Source organism: Pholcus phalangioides, unplaced genomic scaffold (assembly GCF_987345545.1).
Source record: "Pholcus phalangioides strain wild (caught in Gottingen) unplaced genomic scaffold, Ppha-v1.0 ptg000015l_1, whole genome shotgun sequence".
NCBI classification, from domain to species: Eukaryota; Metazoa; Arthropoda; class Arachnida; order Araneae; family Pholcidae; genus Pholcus; species Pholcus phalangioides.
This window is the reverse complement of record NW_028301608.1, coordinates 74,918,153-74,934,440: the sequence shown is the minus strand read 5'-3', so window position 1 is coordinate 74,934,440 and position 16,288 is coordinate 74,918,153. Positions and strand designations below refer to the sequence as shown.

General features: G+C 38.5%; 1 protein-coding gene and 1 pseudogene across 4 annotated transcripts in view; both read left to right on the top strand.

Moving 5' to 3' along the window:
* Sarm (sterile alpha and armadillo motif) overlaps positions 1-16,288 on the top strand; it is a 288,909-nt gene that overhangs the window by 150,251 nt on the left and 122,370 nt on the right. For 3 of the 4 annotated variants that reach the window (XM_089244293.1, XM_089244294.1, XM_089244292.1), the window contains exon 3: positions 10,616-11,017. The exons of the other annotated variant lie outside the window; for it this stretch is intronic. In XM_089244293.1, coding sequence (XP_089100419.1) covers positions 10,616-11,017 — 402 coding nt within the window. The remainder of the gene's footprint in view (positions 1-10,615; positions 11,018-16,288) is intronic. 4 annotated transcript variants of the gene reach the window in all.
* LOC149076680 (uncharacterized) lies at positions 1,739-5,665 on the top strand (annotated as a pseudogene).

Sequence of the window (16,288 nt, the reverse complement as noted above, 5' to 3'; positions counted from 1 at the left end):
TTTAAATATTCCCTCTATTCTATATTTCTATTTTCACTAGCACAAGCTAGTTAACACCTGTTCATCAGTATGTATGTTGCAGGGTTTAAGGTACACACAGGGCCGCAGCTGGATACTTTTTTAACTGGAGCTAGCAAGCTTTTGGCGTCCCCGTATAAGGAAAGGTTAGAAGGAGTGGTGTTAAAGGGGCAATTCGGCGCCCCCTCTAGTTCAGCGCTCGATACAGTGGACCCGCTCTCCCTAGTTGCGACTTTGTGTGTGTATGTAAATTAAAAACTGCTTGAAAAGAACGGTAGGTGTGAAAATTGTTTTAGTGCACTCTTCGATATTACCCGCATACAACGTTTTGTCTAAATCAGCGGTTCTCAATCTTTTTTGACCCACGGAGCCCTTTCCAGTATATAATTTCTATGGCGGAGCCCCGTAGGCCTGTTTTTTATTTATTCATCAAAGTTACTGATTTATTTTTATTCAAAAATATTAATAATTATTTTTTTCAAATTTACTGGTTCTCTTTTTATTTTCCTCGAGGGCCGCGGAGCCCTTGGGAGTTCACACGGAGCACTGGTTGAGAACCGCTGGACTAGATGGGTTTTTTTTCATTGCAAAAACAACAGATAGACAGCCACATTCATATACGATACAAAAATAAATAACAAAAAGACAATAATGAAAGCAAAACACACACACACAATGCAGCTCTTAGGGACATATTTCATCCCCGGTTCATACTTAGGCTTTTAATAAATGTTTCAAAAGTTTCATATGGAGAATTTGCAAATATAAAAATATATTCCTTCAGATGTCTGATTATTTTTACTTCTAATTTTTTATGAATTTATTATAAATTGTTGGGCCCCGTGGTAATTTGTACTCTTTTGGATGAGATAACTAATTGGTTTTTTGCTAAAACGTTATAATCGGGATCCAATGCATTTCATTCAAGTGTTCTAAAATATACATCTCGGTTTTAGCGTAATCACGTTAGTTTATGAATGTCATTATAACCGAGTTTCAATGTATGCTCATGTAGGAAAGCAAAAAAATTTCACTAGTTAGAAAAATTTAATTTTTTCTTCATTGGTTTTTTTTATTGTTATCAGTGCAAAAGCGCCAAACAAAGAATTAGTTTCCGTCGCATGGAACTTCACCATACAGTTCCTCGAATTTGTCTTCTCCTCTCATTTTTTTATGGCAGCCTGAGAGGGAGAGCAATTCCTTTGTCCAGTGCATCCGAAATCGCATCACCCTCCTTGTCAAACCACTTAATAGACAATGGAAGAGAGCAACCGCAGGTCCAGCCGAACCGTCATCAGGGAGCGCAAGCCTTTGCAATACATGATGGCAGCTTTCCGGTTACCCCAACCGTCCCAAAAAATGTGGATTTTCTCGGTTGAAAAAACCGCGCTCAGCCGTTGCAGTTGTATCTGTGCGTTGACAGAATAAAACTATAGATGATGCCTCCTCCCCCCCCAACCTCAACCGCGTGCAACCGCGCCGTAGTCAGGTCCCAGCCTTATAATGTCACAATAAGTTGCAAACAACATGGCATATCTGCTGTGAAACAGTCATGCATTTGGAAAGAGACATGTTGAGCTATGTACTAAGGCGAGGGGTGACAATGGTAAACTAAAGATTTGTATGTAGCAGCAACAACTCTGTGAATTTATGGAATAGCTTGAAAAATCCGAATCCAGGCAAAGATGATGTAGTTGCTGCAGAAACCAGATTCGCTATCATGGTTGCACAGAAAAACCTTCCATATGCTCTTGGTGATGTAGCAAGTGATACTTTTTATAAATTGTTCCCCGATTCTCTAAAATTGCAAAAGAATTCTCTTGCAGTAAAAAGAAAGTTTCGTTCATGATTTCTGATGAAATTGGACCTTAAGCCTCTTTCACACGGAGCGGACGCGGATCCGCATACCCTTTCACGCATAAAAACTATTTTTTCACAATTTTTGTAATTATTTTTCTCCTTCACCCCTGATTCAGAGCACCCATAGGCAGCCTAGAGCCATTCTTTGGTGGTTTAATCTAGAGCCCCATAGAATATGGGTATAAAGATGCCTTCATTCCGATCCTCACAAGTAGTCGATGGGAGAAAATATCATAAAATATTTTCAAAAGATTTTGAAAAAAAAAACCTGTCTTTTCGGAAAAATATGAAAGAAAAATTCCAAAAACATCCGATGTTCCAAAAAAAAAATTCAGGAGATATACCAGCCTTAGGCCGGGATTACACTATAAAAGTTTTGTAGAAGCTCTTTGATAAAACGTGAAAAATTCAACCAATAAGATCACCGGTTGCATTTGCTTGAATGCAACCGATGCGCCCATTGGTTGAATTTTTCAACTTTTATAAAAGATCTTTCATAAAAATCTTTTACGCTATAAAAATTTTATAATAATTCTTTTAAAAATGCAACCAATAAGCTGATCGGTTGCATTTGCTCGAATGCAATCGATAAATTTATTGGTTGCTTTTTTCAAGTTTTATAAAATAACACTCATAAACCTTTTAGAGTGAAATTCAGTCCTTAGATTGGTCACTTCTGAAATATAAAATTTCATTTTTTTTCCAGTTTAGACTGAATATCAAGTAAAATATACTTGTAGGTATCGGGGGAACCACCAAAAATATTCAAGTGCTTCGAGCCTTCAAATATCTTAATCCGGCCCTGAGTGAACGCCGTACGGGGATAACATTGTTTAATAAAAGTATTGTTTTTAAGATTAAAAACTTTAAAAAATAATAAATATTTAAAATAGTTTTAAATACACTCAAACCTGTTTTTGTGCGGTGGATAGGGACCGCATCAAAAAAACGCATAAAAAAAATCGCACAAAACTTCACGAGTAGCTATAAAAAAATATTTTTCGCAACACATTTAAAAAGTATTTTATTTATGCGGTGGATAGGGACCGCATAAAAAATGTCTCACGTAGAAAATAACTCAAAACCTTACGACATAACTAAGAATTGCTTTTTTAAATGAAATCAAGACACGAGGCTTAGCAGCAGGGCCGCAACTAGATGCTTGGTCAGCCGGGGCAACAAAATGCATTTTAGCGCCCCCTTATAATATTGAAGGAGAGATTAAAGAGTGAAATTTGCGCCCCCTCTAGTACAGCGCCCGGCGCACCAGACCCGCCTGCACCCCCCTAGTTGCGGCCCTGCTTGGCAGATACTTGGAATCTCGCCAAACCTTTTGGAATCTGATTTAGAAAATACACATGCGAACATTTTTAAATATTTTATTTACATATGTAATTATTTTACACATACTTAACGTTTTTGTATGCCTCTTATAGTGGATTCACCTAATCCAAATTCTTTACCAAGAGCTGTGGATCCTTCACCTTCTGCTGTTTGTTTTAAAATCGTAGTCTTAGTTTCTAAGGAAATTGCCTTTCTCTTCGCTTTGTTTTTGCCCTCATTCACTTTCAGGGATCATGTCGAAAAATCCTAAAAATTTATATCTAAATGGAAAAAATAATAAATTTACCTTCAATTTGCGCTTTGAAATGATGGCTTATTTTAATGGTCCAGGAATATGAAAGCACTTTGAAGAACGTTAGTTAAATAATGCGATTACATACTTCAATACATATGTAATGTAATTGGCTGACGCAATACTTATGTGATGAAATATCAAAAACCGAAAAAACTAAATGGTTGATCAAACCTACTAATTTTTTTTGTATTGATAACTTCGTCAATTATGTTCTAATTTGATTGAAATTTTTATATACCGCAGAAAAAAAGACCGCACAAAAACAGCTTTGAGTGTATATATATTTATATTTTTTAAATAATTTCAAATATTTAAAAAGAAAAAAAATTAAAATTTTGAAATTAAATTTAAAAGTTATGTAGTAGTTTAAAAGTATGTAGTCAGTTAAATATTCGTAATGAACAGAACAGCTTATAATATTGGTCCCGTCAGTGGCCGTTGTTGACCGGTTTTATTGTATAAAATTGTAAAGTATGGACAAAAGGCAGTCAAAGTTGCTGTATGTCCATCTTAGAAGGAAACGGAGGGATAGACGTATGTGGGTACATCATATTTTGATGAACAGGGACCTTCATATGGTGTTTTTAAGGGTATTTATGGCAAATAAATAAAAAAATTCCGTGAAAAATCACCTTCAAAAAGTAGCCAAAGATGCGGACGAAATTCGCTCCGCATCGTGGGAATAGCTCCGAATAACCCAATTGTCAAAACTTGTATGTGCATGTGCGGAGCCCGCACTTAGGTTTTGACACATGCGGACGACGTCCGGACCCGCATGAACATTTCCTACGTGCGGGAAAATTTCGCCTCGTCTGAAAGGCGCAGTATATTCCAATTGTTAAAACTTCTTCCGGACGTGCTTCCGTATCCGCTCCGTGTGAAAGGGGCCTTATCTGAAAGAGGAAATGAGAACAGATGTATCAAAATCTAAAGCATTTTATTTTATTCAAATAGATGAGACACCTGTATCTGAGAAGAGAGTGCAGCAGCTTGATATTCTTATCCGCTATTTTAGTGAGAAGTGTCAGCGAATTGTTGTTGATCATCCAGAATCCTTTCATAATGGACATGCCACATCGCTAAATGTGTTGGACTGTATTGTTGAAGCTTTAACAAAGCTTCCATCTGAAAAACTTCTAGCCTTTTATAGCGATGGTCCAAATGTGTCATGAAGTCGTTGAAATGCCAAGTTGAAGAAAGTGAATCCTAATTTGCTAGACATTGGGAAATGTTCCCTCCTTAAAGTTGACAATGGTTTTGCTGCTGGATTGAATTCATTTGGCAGTGATATCGAATTACTAGTAATGGAAATTTATTACTTTTTCAAAAGGGCAGCAGCACAAAGTGATGACTTCAAAAAAATTTGCAACCTGAGATGGATGTTGCTCAACACATCTTTACGAGGCATGTAAATAATAGATGGTTGACCTTAAGTCAATACCTTTGCAGGATTATAGAACAATTCCTTGTATTGGAAGCATTTTTTAATAAAGAATTAAAAAAATGTAATGCTCGTGACACCCAGCGATGGAGTAGACTTTGCCAGGCTTTTGCAGATAAGATGATATATGCAAAGGCATTATTTGTGTAAAATATATCTAACTTGTTCACAGGTTTTTTACTATTGTTCCAAAAAGAACCTTTAATTCATATGTTATATGAGGAATTAACTTCGATAGTGAAAAAAATTCTCGGAAGATTTTTGATTAGCACCACTTTTCTAGAAAAAAATGGCAGCCAGCTGAATGAAATTGATCTGCGTAAAAGAGAAAATTGGGTGAAAAACCCTGAAGTTGGGAGCTCAGGGAGATGGTGAACTGGAGTAACCTAGAAAAGAGTGAGTTCTTTATAGGAGCTCGAGCTTTTTATAGCTCTTGCAGTGAACCCCTTTTGAAATCTTTGCCACTGGGTAACAAGTTTCTGATGTGGCTTAAATGCCTACATTCATTATTCAAGTACGAGGCATCATCCTTGACATGCATTAGGCATTTGGTGTCATCTGTACCCACTGTCATAGAACCCAGTAGTGTATCAAGCACAGTAGGTGAATGGGTCATCTACCAATCGGATCCTGAAACCAACGAATCAAGTTCTAAAAGAATTGATGAATATTGGTCGGAAATATTTAGTCAAAGATTCATTGGGTAATGCCAACTACAAACATTTGCCAATTTTAATCGAAGCACTACTAATATTGGCCCATGGAAATGCAGATTGTGAGCGAGGTTTAAGTCTGAATAACAACAGCTTGCAATCCAGAAGCAGTCTTATTAGGGGACATCGATGCTGATCTCGATGTATTTTCTCTTTTGAAATCGCTCTCTTTGTCGACTTCCCAGTATGTGTTCGGCCTTAGACTGAGTGTGGGTTGATTGAAAGACTTAAAGAATGAAGAAAAAGAATTGAATAGGGTTGCTGTCACACACATTTTGCTAAAAAGGCAGAGCAATCCATTAGTGATGGACTGAAAAGGAAATCTTTTGTAGATGTAGAATGTGGAGGAGTTTTGCTATCGGATTCAAATAAAAAAATTGCGGAAATAATGTCCTTAGAAAAAAAACAAAAAGGAGTAAATGGGAAGCTGTGCAAAAAAGCAGAAGGTGAAATAAGATCAATAAAAGTATTGGGTAAATTTTGTATTGTTTTTCTTTTTCTCAGTATTTCAGATTAATAGCATTTTTAAGTATATATTAGAGGATATATTGTAATACAGCGGTTTGTGAAAGATTTCCCGGAACTAGAAACGTCTTAAGGTGTTTATTTTTATCTTTTGATCTTTTGCCACATAAATAAAAGTATTGTCAAATTCTTAGCATTCCACCTCTCTTTATCCTGGTTACTAAGTATTCATGTTCGTACACTGTAGCTAAAAGTAAAGTGTAGAACTGATTAGTAACAATGATTTTTCATGCTTCGACACAAAAATAAAATTTCCAGATGGTTTTATGACAGCCGCTTTTTCAAACAAGGTGTCCAAAAGTCTGAAACACCAAAAATTAAAAACAAGTTGATAAACAGATGTTTGATAAAAAAAGACAGTGCAGTTGTTTTATTTTGAAAAGGGGTGAGGGTTACCGAAAATATTCTTGTAAGTTAATTTCGCTGCTCCAATTTATAAATGTCTGCTCCAATTTATAAATGTCTGCTCCAAATCCTATATTTTGCTGCTTCAAAACTGCTCCGAATGCTATATTACCACTTAGCCCCCCCCCCCCTACTGCAAGTACACCTATATGAGTCACTCTTTTGATCAATCTCATGCTCACACACTCTCTAGGTCACTCTTATGGTCACTCACGCACTTGTCCACAGTTTTAGTCACTTACACACGTTCTGTCACTCTTTTGGTCGTGAAGTGGGTGACTCTTTTGATCATTTTCATGTTTAACTCTTTAACGCCCAGATAGAAAACATGGGAGGGTCGTGAAAATACCAAGTTTTTTGTGTTCGAAGTGGACTCGTCCAAATTTCGGCCACTTTCCCTCTCCCCACCCTTTCTCCATGAGTGCCACCCTTTGCATTGACGTTCACCCTTTCATTTCAATTTATGTTCGGGAGATAATTTGTCTACTGAAAACACCCCTTTCCTCACAGTATTATCTCTTTGTAAAATGCATTGAGTACCCTTAGTTCATTCTCAAGGAACAATCTAGTACATCAGCTTTTAAAATCCCATTGATAGGGCGTTGCAGTTGTCTTTTCCGTTCCCGCCTCTGACAAGAGCTTTCATCTTCTTCCACGTTGGTGACAAAAGCCCACGAAAACATACCCATACCCCCTAGCTGGGCCGACTTGAGGCGGTTATGGGCATTAACCTACTCGACCGACTTCGGGCGATCTGGGCATTATAGAGTTAAATATGCTCTAGGTCATCATTCTTCTGATCATTCAGATTTCTGCACGTGCTCTAGGTCACTCTTTTACACGTTTACACACGCTCTGCATCATTCTTTTGATCACATGTTTTCACCGTCTCTAGGTCACTCTCTAGGTCCTGGTCTCTTGCTCTGTATGCTCTCTTTTGGTCATTCACTAACTTAGTCCCTTGCTGTCTTCGCAGAGGCGGATTTATTGACATTTATACACATTTTGCCGCCTTTCTCCCGCTCTGCAAACTTTCTTGGCCCTGAGGCCTCAAAATCCCTCAAATTTGCCGCACTGAGATATAGCCCGCTAAGGACTGGCACCAACGTGGCTCTACTCGAGCAATCAATGCATGGTAAAATAGGAACAATATCAAAACATTAAGAGCTATTCTGGGTGCCATTTGGTTCATAATAAGAATATAAGAAGCAATATTAGGATGCCAACAATACATTCCTTTGCTCAAAAGGTGGAAATTATCTTTTCGAAACACTCGAAGAGTCAGAATACCAACATTTAAGCGAGATATCAACATACTCAAAGGATCAGATATCGGCATTTTCTAGACCAAAAAACTTTTTGGTTATGACCGAAGGTGCCGGGACTGTGAACAATGTATATAAATAACTATCTAATAATTTAACATAAATAATTAGATTATTTGCTGAAAATAGCTAATATTATTGTACATAATATATATAGGGTGATTCAGAAAATATGGAAAAAAACTTTAAGAGGTGATAGTACACACCAATACAAACAATTTTCATCAAAGAATGCATGGTCCAACATGAAACGCAAACGCACGGCCGCTCAGCAAACGTTAAAACGGCATTCCTGTTGAAATTTATCGGGGCAAAAAAAGAACATCATGTATGCAAATTTAACCTGGGGAAGAAGAAGAAGCCGTATGCAAATCAGCGTCACAGTGATTAAAAGGCACGGACGAAAGCCCTGTGAAGTTATTACAGTGTGCAATCGTTTTAACAGTTGAAACGTACGAATGGAGCACTTTAGTAATACTGAAAAACAGACATGTATTTCATTTACGGAGCTGCAAACGGAAGTACCACAGAGGCAGCACAAATGTACGGTGAGCGTTTCCCCCACAGGCGGTTGCCCAATCCGAAAACATTTGCGTGCTTGAATCGGCAGCTGTGCGAAACGGGATCCTTTCTTGTTTCCTTGTCTGATGCAGGTCGTACAAGGACGGCCAAAACAGCAGGTGCGGAAGATGAGATTTTGGAGATCAGCCAACTACAAGTACACGATCTGTAGGCCGTAGCCTTGAAGTGCCACAATCCACAACATGGCGGGTGCTGAAGGGCGAGAGGTTGCGTCCATACCATTTTCAACGAGCCCAAGCATTGAATGAAGAAGATTATGCTCGTCACGTAGTTTCACCCGCTGGATCCTACACCAGAGGGCAGCACGCCCAGATTTCGCGGTATCTGTTCTCTTCTCCGATGAATGCATTTTCGCACGAGATAGTGCATTCAATACCCACAATAAACATGTCTGTAAATCCACATGCGCATCAGCGACGCTTCTCCATCAATGTTAGGTGACCGATGATTCCTGCCCAAATAGGCGACCATATCTTTTGCCAAAACGCTTAGACGAGGGCAAATACCGGACGTTTCTGCAAGATATGCTACCAGACTTGCTGGAGGATGTTCGAACTGCACTCCGGCGGCGTATATGGTTCCAGCACGATGGAGCTCCAGCACATTTTAGGCGAGAGGTACGGCACTATCGGGACGTCACTTTTCCAAACCGATGGATCGGACGAGGTGGTCCTGTAGCTTGGCCACCACGATCGTCCAGTCTCTCGTGTCTTTATTTCTTGTTGTGGGGACAGCTGAAGAGTCTAGTGTATGAGACTCCTCTTGACTGTGAAGAGGACCTAATCGCAAGACTTTCGGCTGCTGCTGGGGAGGTTCGCGACATGCCTGGAATATTCCAGAGCGTTCGCTAGCGTTGCTAGGATTTTTATGCACAAAAAAATGAATCGTTGCTGATTGGTAAAAAATCCTGAAATTCAGCTTTTTCAACCAATCAGTAATAACATTGAATTTTTGGCGCATAAAAATATTAGCCCTTCAAGAACACTGATGTGTGGCTGTAAATAGATTAATCGTCTGAATCCGTGTTGGTGATGGTAACTCGTGGGAAAATTTAGTAAATGGGGGGGAACTTTGAGAGTTTTTATCAAATAAAAAGAATTATTTATTTATTCATTTAATTTTGTGTAATGCTTTTCTAAAGCCAAGTACCGTACTTGGCTAGGTATTTTCACCTATAGATGGCTGCACATTAGTTCTGAATTTGTAGGGAAAAGCATTCAAAAGGGAAATTTTTTGGCTGGATGAGATTAGTTTGTAAAACCAAGAATTTTTGTTCATGCAATAAGTAATGGTTCAAATAATTTAGACTGCATCAATACTTCTCATTATCAAATGATTTTGCTAAAACTAATGTTATTTGAGATAGTAATCAAAAAAATTTTAGGGCATTTTCCGTTTTTCAGGGTATATTTAGTTTTTTAAGAGCATAAAATCCTAGCCTTAAATAATCAAATAATCGCATTTAACCACATTTAATCGCATTTACCAATTTGATGTATAATTGAAAATAATTATAAGAATGATGTAATAATGATGCAATGTATGCAATAATATGAAGCATAATTAATGTTAGAAATACAATTATAACACCATGATACCCAAACGGGTGACACTACATCTGTCACGGCCCCGATAAATGCCCTTTTTCTTTTTTCCCTGCCTGCTTAAGGTTTCTTTTCCTCTAGATTTATAAACCCAATATGGAAAATCACACTACAGAATGGCTGAGAAATGACTCACTGGCTACCAATTTCATTCGGAACCCACAGGCCACTACGTCACATTTACGGCATGTCCAGCCCTGGCAGAAATACCAGTCATTGGTGACAAATCTTTATATGCCAGAGGCTTTGGATCATAAAGACTGGTAACCAATGATCGGTATACTTTTCCCGATGATGACAAATGCCCAAATTTACTGTCAAAACAACGGCTACGTAATGACAGTAACATTGTTATTGAGTACAACTTATTAGTTATTCCCGCGTGCAAGCGTATCGTGCCCTCAAGCATCGTCTAGGTGAGACCTAGTGAATGTTTTATAGAACATACTGTACGACTTGTCTGGATAATAAATATACTATAGTTATCTGCTCTTCCTTTGTAGGAAAATCGCAATTTCAGTCGCAGTGTGAGTGTCACGAGCAACGCCAGTTCATCGTCGGATTCGAGGATGAAGTTGTTGAGCTGCGCCACGTCTTCCAGAGACTTTTCGGTTGACGAGGAGGACCCTCTGAGCGTCGGAAGCAGTGATGGCAGCAGCAGCGAGGTAGTGATAACGACTCCCGAAAAGCAGTTGCCTAAGGAGATGAAATTCGAGCATCAGCGTGTGACGTCGTCATCGAAGATGAAAGTTAGCAGCTCATCCGATGGTTACGTCGCCGAGCAAGTCGCTGCCGTGAACCAAGAAAAGAAAAAGGTTAGCTCCGGTGCCGTCAGCTACGAAGAATCGACGTCATCAACGGCTGTCCAGAAAAAACTCGAAAAAGATGGGTTCTCGGCTGAACAGGTGAACTGACGAAAATTTCATTCATTTTTTCTCATAAAATCTCATTATGAAATACAATTTCAAGAACTTTTCGCGAAACAGACAAAAAAGAAGTTGAGATTGAAAATGGAAAACAAGAATTCGGCCTCGTCTGATCACCCCTACCCCACTTCAACTGACTACAGAAAGTTTTAGTGCGCGGAAACAGTCTTAGGGCAGTGCGACCTGTGCAGGTGCACAGGGTGCCAAATAATAGGTGGCACCAAAACAACTGGAAAAAAAAAACTTTACTAGAAAACAATCTTTTAGGTATTTTAAAACAATTACCATAAAAAATGACCGAAATGAAAAAAATATTGAAAGTTTGAGTATGTACAGTTCATTTTTGGAAAATTATCTATGAGAAATGCACCTATATACAGTAGGACATCTCGATAACGGACATCCATGGGACCAAAACTTTTATCTGCTATTGGAGAGGTATGATATACCTCGTTTATACGACTTTCACATTTATGCGGCGGTTGGCTTCGGTCGCAATTGGCTCCTATAAGTTAGTGTGTGTAAAAGTGATACCCGGTGATTGTGCATAATCAAAGCGCTTGAAGAGAAGCAAGCGCATAATCATCAATCGTCTCGATAAAGAAAGTTTTATTAAATTTTACTACATTTATCGATTCCCAAATAAAGTTGGGAAGTCTAATAAATACAGAAAAAATTACAACCTTTCTTTTCTTCACTAAATCAAATTTATTATTTTTACCCGTACATGATACGTGCATTACACGTATTTTGCAATAAAAATTAATTAAATTAAAATAAGTGTTTGAAGTAGAGAAATTAACGTTCATAACATTATCATCAGTTACGTTGGCTTTCTTCACACGTATCAACATGCGCAAACAAAACTAATATTACCATTCGGAATCAGCATAGGGAAGGGTTGGTAAAAAAACCGGGGTTTTTTTTGGTTTAAATAGCATTAACATTAAAAACAATAAAATTTCTGAAAAACCATTCAAACTTCTAATAATTAATTAAAATTAATTTTTATTAATGTAATTAACGCTATTCCCATATTAATTATCTACAAATATTTCTTACATTTTAACAAAAATCATCTTTTGCAATTTAGTTATTTTTTTGCTTAACTCTTTGAATTACTCATGTGCTTGAAAATTCTTAATGTCATTATTAACCATATAATATAAAGGTTTTTTCTCCAGTGACTTTCATTATGCATAATTTGGAAGCTATTTTGCAAAACCTAAAAATTATGAGAATATAATGAAGCATTAAATAATGCAGATTAGTTAGCAATTTACGGTATACAGGATAGTTATAACTAAAGTTCTGATTTCAAAACACTAAAAAAAGAACCATAGTCAGAATGACTTGAAAATTTACATGAATATTCCTGAAGCAATGGAATTTTATACTGCAAAGGGGGAGGAAAGAAAACTTTAATTAACAACACTGTACTCGTCCAACTCGTGGGAAATTTGCTCACAGAATGCAAACGGTAGCCAGTCAGGGCACAATAATAACTTAATTACAATCGCACAATTTCATAATTCATGGAAACCACAAAAAAACGAAGTAATTGAACAAATAACTACAACTTACTCAAGAAATGTTAAATATGTTGTCCACCGTGTTCTGGCTATGAGGTTGAAAGCACAAAAATTCTTGTTTCACAACAGATCAGAGTATGCCATGGTCATGATGTGGATGCGCTGGAGGTTGCAATTGACCAAAGTTTGCAATCTGTCCACTGTTCATAACATTTTGAGGTACCCCCCCCCCCCCCCCACAGCCAGAAGTTGCATCCTGTTATCGTCAAAATGGGTCTTCAGCAGCTGATTTGCTGATATTGCAATGTGTATCTTGATAGTAGTTGTTGTCGAAATGATGTGGTGTGGCACAAAATAGATTATACTGCTAGCCAAGTACATCATCATTTACTTGCACTATTTTCCTATTTCCAAAGAAATTTCCATTGCTTCAGAAGTATCCATGCAAATTTTTAAGTCATTCTGACCAGTACTTATTGTATAGTTTTGGAATCAAAACTTTAATTATAATCACCCTGTATATAGCTGATTATTTTTCATTAATCTCTTACTACAATACAGTAGAGCCTTGATTAACTGGGCTTAACAGCAGGCCCATCATTTAGGGGGGGGGCGGGGGGGCTTTTTGCCCCCTCCCCGGCTTTCGAAAACACACTAGAAATGGCAGATATATACAAACATATATATATATATATATATATACACACATACATTGAGTACATGTGCTTTGCCCCCCCCCCCTGGAAAAAGTTGAAATGACGGCCCTGCTTAGCAGTGTGAAAGTATAAAAAAACAACTATTGAATATTAAGACTGGGTGATACACAGTATGAGATGTGCTACTTCTTATGGGAAAGGAAATTAATGTCTGTGAGGTAATGTAACTACTGTACACTAGTCTTTGTCCTTTAGATGACAGCTGGTGTCTTTAGAAGAATGTGAGAACTGGAGAAGGGCCTTTAACAGCGACAAGCCTCATAAAGCTTGTTCAGCGGTTAGAGGAAACTGGAACGCTGGAGGATCGTGTAAGAGTCTGACGACCATGTTTAAGGAAGACATGTTCGCGTGTTGTAGCCGAAATGGACGCGTTAGCTTCCGAATCAGCTGCGGGGACCAGCAGTGCTCGTGAAGCTGCCAGACCCTTGGGCCTACCACCATCCTCGGTACGCAAGGAAGTACACATTCTTCAAGGAATCCTTGATCTGTACCCATACAGATTGCAGCGGTGCCGTGAACTTTTACCAGATTATAACGTACAGAGGGAAGCATTTGCGAGGTGAGCTTTTTCCAAAATCGAACAGAATCTCACCTGGGTCTTTAACATCTTGTGGACAGATGAAGCTCATTTTTCGCTTCATGGCGACGTTAATACCCATAACTGTCGAATCTGGGAGACGTCTAATCGACGTGAGTACATGCAGAAACCATTGCATTCACCAAAAGTGACAGTGTGGTGTGGGTTCACAGGTTCGTTCATCATAGGACCCTTCTTTGAAAAGCAGTGCCCAGTAAATGGGTGGAAAACGGCTACGGTGAATGTGCAGCGTTATTTAGCGCTTCTGCGCGAGAAGGTCGTGCATGTTTACGTGAAAGAGATGCACTTTCTACCGTCACGTTTATGCAAGATGGAGCAACTAGTCACACTGTTACTCCGGTCAAGGCATTCCTGATACAGACATTCAGGGAAGACGAAATCGTTAGCAGGCGTTGCAGGTTCCAATGGCGTCCATATTTGACACCGGCAGACTTCTGGTTATGGGGAATATTTGAAATCCCGGATGTATCGATCCGGTCCATCCAATTTGTCGGAACTGAAAGATGCGATCCGCTGAGAGGTGCCATATATATACATCCGGACCTTCTTTGCCGTTGCTAGATTTATGACTCGCCTACAATGTATTATCCCCGGCGGTGGTGGTCATATGGAACACATACTGCTGTAACAAACAATTTGGAGACATTCTGTTCGTTATTTGCGTATCTTTTCTTTGAGGTGTTTACGTCAGTGCCACCTATCGGTAGTTTTTTTTCCTGTCATAAAAAAAATCCCGTGATCTAGTGTGGTGTGGTTAACCCTGCAAACTGTTTCTTATTTCGGTTATTTTTCCGATTTTTATGAATTTTTAAAGTTTCTACGGACTTTTTGCCCACCCTGTACTTGCAAAAATCCATTTTTCATATTATGTATTCAAGTGTAATAATCCCTCGTGTATTCACTTATACGCCTATCTCACTTACACGTCTTTTTTTTCTTGTTCCGTTGCACCAACACAAGTGAGAGATTATGGCATTGTCATAAGCGGCGTTATGCATTCACCCCCGTATCAGCATGGATGTGATATAGCTGTTTTTCACCCACGATGAGCAGAACATCTATCGCACGGAAACCCACGATCGGATTTTGAATGCACTAATCTTGTTAGGCTAGAAAAATGAGCCATACCAGGCGAGGATCTAGGGGAGGGGTTGGGTGCTTGGCAAGCAAAATGCGATAATTCATGAAATTTTCACAATTTCTACATATTTATTCGTTTTTGATTAAATAAATTCAAGAAAACTTCGACTTAAAAACGGGAAAAAACTGGTGCTTTTTTTTTTCCAATAAAGTCAAGACGGACAAAAAACAAAAACCAAGGCTGTCCGGATTTTGTTCCGGAAATTACAGGAAAAAATGCAGGATGTGTGGTCATCCTATTCAAATTGTCTAATTTTTAGCAATTTGGATAGGGTATACTTCTCCCAACAGCGAGCTCTAAATTCGCCCATGAATGATACCCATGAATACATACAGTATATAGGTGTATATACTGTATGGAATATTACTGCTGTCAATTCCCGAATTGGTCGAGAGTTTTGGCCGAATTACAGAAATGATTCGGACTTTGGCTGGCCATTTCGCGAAGTGGCCGGAGATCCCTGACCAAAGTTTGATGTGCTGATGTAAGACGGCCCATGTGTTGATGTATATTTGGCCCGGTGGGAGCGAAATCCATTTTTTTAGTCGGCAATACATGTCTATGCATAGCAGCTGTATTAGATTAGCTCCATGTGACGAGAGAAAAAAAAAGTGAAATTTGAGAGAAAAACTATATATAAGTAATTGTATAAACACACGTATAGTTTTTTTCCTGCGAAATTTTGGAGGAAAAAAGAATTATTACCGCGCATCGTACCTGTGGTTTGATGGGTTGCCCTAACTAACGTGGGCATAATTATCACGAAAAAATACGCCAACTTGACGATGATCCTAATCCGTCTTTAGTTATCGGACTTTGGCCAGCGATCACCAGCCACTTTGCCTGATCAATATTTAACGGAAATTTTCCAATCGGCAAAGTGGTCGGCTCCGTCTCGACTTGGCCAATTTCGGGCTATGGCAGTAACATAACAACGATTTGGCAAAACGATTCATACACTGTAATTACTTAGGCTACCGTATCATCTACCGCACGAGAAATTGTAGCCCATCCCCTCACAAGTGAGCAGTCAGTTTTATTCACTGCTACAGTGTTCCTTGCAGGCAGTATTAATAAGTTCTGGTCCGAAATGAACAAAATATAACCTGAAAATATGTTGTAAAACCGTTAAAATAGAGGAGGGAGGGGTATTAAAAGCTCAAGCTCTCTCCCGGTTGCAAATACAAATACGGTTCTAAGTATTTCAATTCTATTGATTGTATTTTGCGTCAGGTGTGTGTGTGTGAAATGTAAAAGCTCAGT